The sequence below is a fragment of the Primulina huaijiensis genome, chromosome 8 (genome assembly GCF_012295235.1).
Source record: "Primulina huaijiensis isolate GDHJ02 chromosome 8, ASM1229523v2, whole genome shotgun sequence".
NCBI classification, from domain to species: Eukaryota; Viridiplantae; Streptophyta; class Magnoliopsida; order Lamiales; family Gesneriaceae; genus Primulina; species Primulina huaijiensis.
In genome coordinates, this window is record NC_133313.1 from 18,050,789 (window position 1) to 18,053,588 (window position 2,800).

A 2,800-nucleotide genomic window follows, 5' to 3' on the forward strand; every position below is an offset into this window, starting at 1 on the left:
ATGATACATTCAATACAAAATCTAAGAAAATAATAGCAAAATCTTTAAATATAATTGTTGTAAGATTAAGACTCTTGTGAGACGATCTCACGAATTTTTATTTGTGAGACGGGTTAACCTGACTGATATTCACACCCAAATAAAATATTCGACCCACGAAATTGATCCGTGAGACTGTCTCACAAGAGTTTTTGTGTTGTTGTAAATAACTATGGATGATATATTTATTGTACAACAATTCAAAAAAGAAAATGCTATTGTATCTAAGGATGAGTTTGCCCGTGAGTCATTTCTTTCTACCCCTTTCAAGTAAATGCAACCAAAGTAGTTGAGTATATTAAAGATAGATTAAAATAATTTTTTTAAATATAACTTATATTTTTTGAGGAATATAATTTCTATTTTTATCATTCAAAAATAGGGGAGAAAGTTCATTTTTAGTTTTTTGAATAGTACTGAAATAAATTTCCCAAGATCGAATTAATTGATATTAACTTACACTTTAAAATTTTTGCACTTGATAAAAATAATAAATATCGAATACATAAAAGATTGAATAGTAATCTACCAAAACATAAATAAACTAACCGACTATTACAAACAAAAGGCAAAAACTTATGTGAGACGGTCTCATGGGTCGTATTTTGTGAAACGGATATCTTATTTGGGTCATCTATGAAAAAATATTAATTTTTATGTTAAGAGTATTATTTTTTATTGTGAATATCGGTAGGATTGACTCATCTCACATATAAAGATTCGTGAGATCGTCTCACAAAAACCTATTAAAGAAACACAATTTAAATTTTCGTAGGGAATTCGGCTAATTTGGTATTCAAAAAACAACCCAAAAAAAAATACAATTTAAATTTTCGTAGGGAATTCGGCTAATTTGGTATTCAAAAAACAACCCAAAAAAAAATAATTATCAATATGTTAACAAGTTTTTATTTTATTATATTTTACTTGAATTAATTCGATTTAACTCTGTCTGCGTTGGTACGATAGCCGCCGTGCATTCGGAAGTTTGTTGGAGCAAGTGAATATATATATTTATAATAATAATAAACCAATGGATCCCATCGTGCTTTATTGGCTGATATACATGAGTAAAATATATGTAAGCCAAGTTTATATCGATAATAAAAAATAATATTTTTGATATATAAATTTAAACGATTCGAATTGAATTGAAATTCGTCTCACAAAAATATTAATAAGATTGTGAATATATATATATATATATATAATACAAAAAAAAATTATAAAGAAATACATTTTTGTTAATACTGACCATCATTCTATTTATTCAATTATTGGTGGCCTATAAAGGAACACAAAGCCACCATAATTTTTTGTGACCTCTGCCTAATCTCTCTCTGTGGCTGCTACTGCGTGAGAGAGAAGGCCATTCGTTGGTCGTCTAATTTGTGTTCCTTTTGGCAAAATAAATATATAAACACACACACACATTTGCGAGCAGGGAAGTTGAACGCAGGTGAAATGGGAAGATCTCCTTGTTGTTCCAAAGTGGGGTTGAGGAGAGGACCCTGGTCTACCAAGGAAGATACTCTGCTCACTAATTTCATTCAAGAAAATGGAGAAGGCCAATGGAGATCTCTCCCTAAGAAAGCTGGTATGTTTTTTTTTTCAAGAAGAAGTTTACGTTGTGTGCGTAATAACATACTTGAAAATATTGATTGATCACGAGGTACTTGGGCTTATGTAGGGTTGCTGAGATGTGGTAAGAGCTGCAGATTGAGGTGGATGAACTATCTGCGGCCAGGAATTAAGAGAGGCAACATCAGCCAGGATGAAGAAGATTTGATCGTGAGGCTGCACGGACTTTTGGGCAACCGATGGTCCCTAATCGCCGGCAGATTGCCAGGTCGAACGGACAATGAGATCAAGAACTACTGGAATACGTATCTTCTCAAGAAACTCAACAATGCCGGCATCCACCCTAAACCTCACAAGGACTTACCCAAACCACCCAAAGTCAAGAAAGCCGCCGCCTCTGCCGCGGTCGCTAAGAAATCGAAGAAGCTGAAGAGGGTTGAGAAAGCTGACGCCGACAACAAAGTTGATGATACTGATAAAATTCAGAAGATCAAAGTATACTTGCCGAAACCCATTAGGATTTCTCCGGCTTTCTCGAGGACCGACAGCCTCGACAGCATGTTGAGTGGGTTTTCGAGTAGCGATGGCGCCGATCCGGAAGCGGGGGGCGATGGCAGGAAGGCGGAGGCGTCTTTCGTGCCGATTGCTTGGCCAGAGGTTGGTGATTATGAAGTTTGCGGTGGCGACGACGACTTCCTGGGTGGCTATTGTGTTCTTCCACTACTTCAATCGGATGGTTCCAGTGATGTGTTCATGTTGGACCAAGTCTACGAGGACTATTTGCAGCTTCTTTAGTTTGTTAAAATAAATAATTACAATTATAATTATAATTACAATTATAATTATAATTATATAATATAGTAATTAAACGTGTGGCTTCATGTGTATTTGATAATCTTGTGTGTTTGATAATCTTGTCATGTATTAATTAAGAGTGTGTATTAGTATAATTTGACTTGTTCTTGAATTTGGTACATAAATAGTTCATAAGTAGGACTAGTATGACATGTTAATTGTTAACCACATCGAATTATTGAAACAATTAACCACAACTGAGGGATTCAAATAAGATTCGTGTAGTAATTTTGGCCATACGTTTATAACACCATTTGTCGTCAAGTACATAATTAAAGTCAAGGGGAAGATTTCAATTCATGCTCGTTTAAAAGCTCTAATTAAT

At 34.3% G+C, this 2,800-nt stretch overlaps 1 protein-coding gene across 1 annotated transcript; it reads left to right on the forward strand.

The window, feature by feature from the left end:
• Positions 1–1,346: 1,346 nt before the first annotated feature.
• Positions 1,347–2,502, forward strand: LOC140983498 (uncharacterized). Its single transcript, XM_073450574.1, has 2 exons — positions 1,347–1,636; positions 1,730–2,502. Exons 1-2 carry the CDS (start codon positions 1,504–1,506, stop codon positions 2,413–2,415), a joined length of 819 nt encoding a protein of 272 aa, XP_073306675.1. The 5' UTR covers positions 1,347–1,503; the 3' UTR covers positions 2,416–2,502.
• Positions 2,503–2,800: the final 298 nt, after the last annotated feature.

Bases quoted from the DNA above. Each gene is read 5' to 3' on its own strand.
- LOC140983498 (XM_073450574.1), top strand. From the start codon at position 1,504: ATGGGAAGATCTCCTTGTTGTTCCAAAGTGGGGTTGAGGAGAGGACCC. The intron at 1,637-1,729 runs GTATGTTTTTTT...GGGCTTATGTAG, and splicing joins ATCTCTCCCTAAGAAAGCTG to GGTTGCTGAGATGTGGTAAG.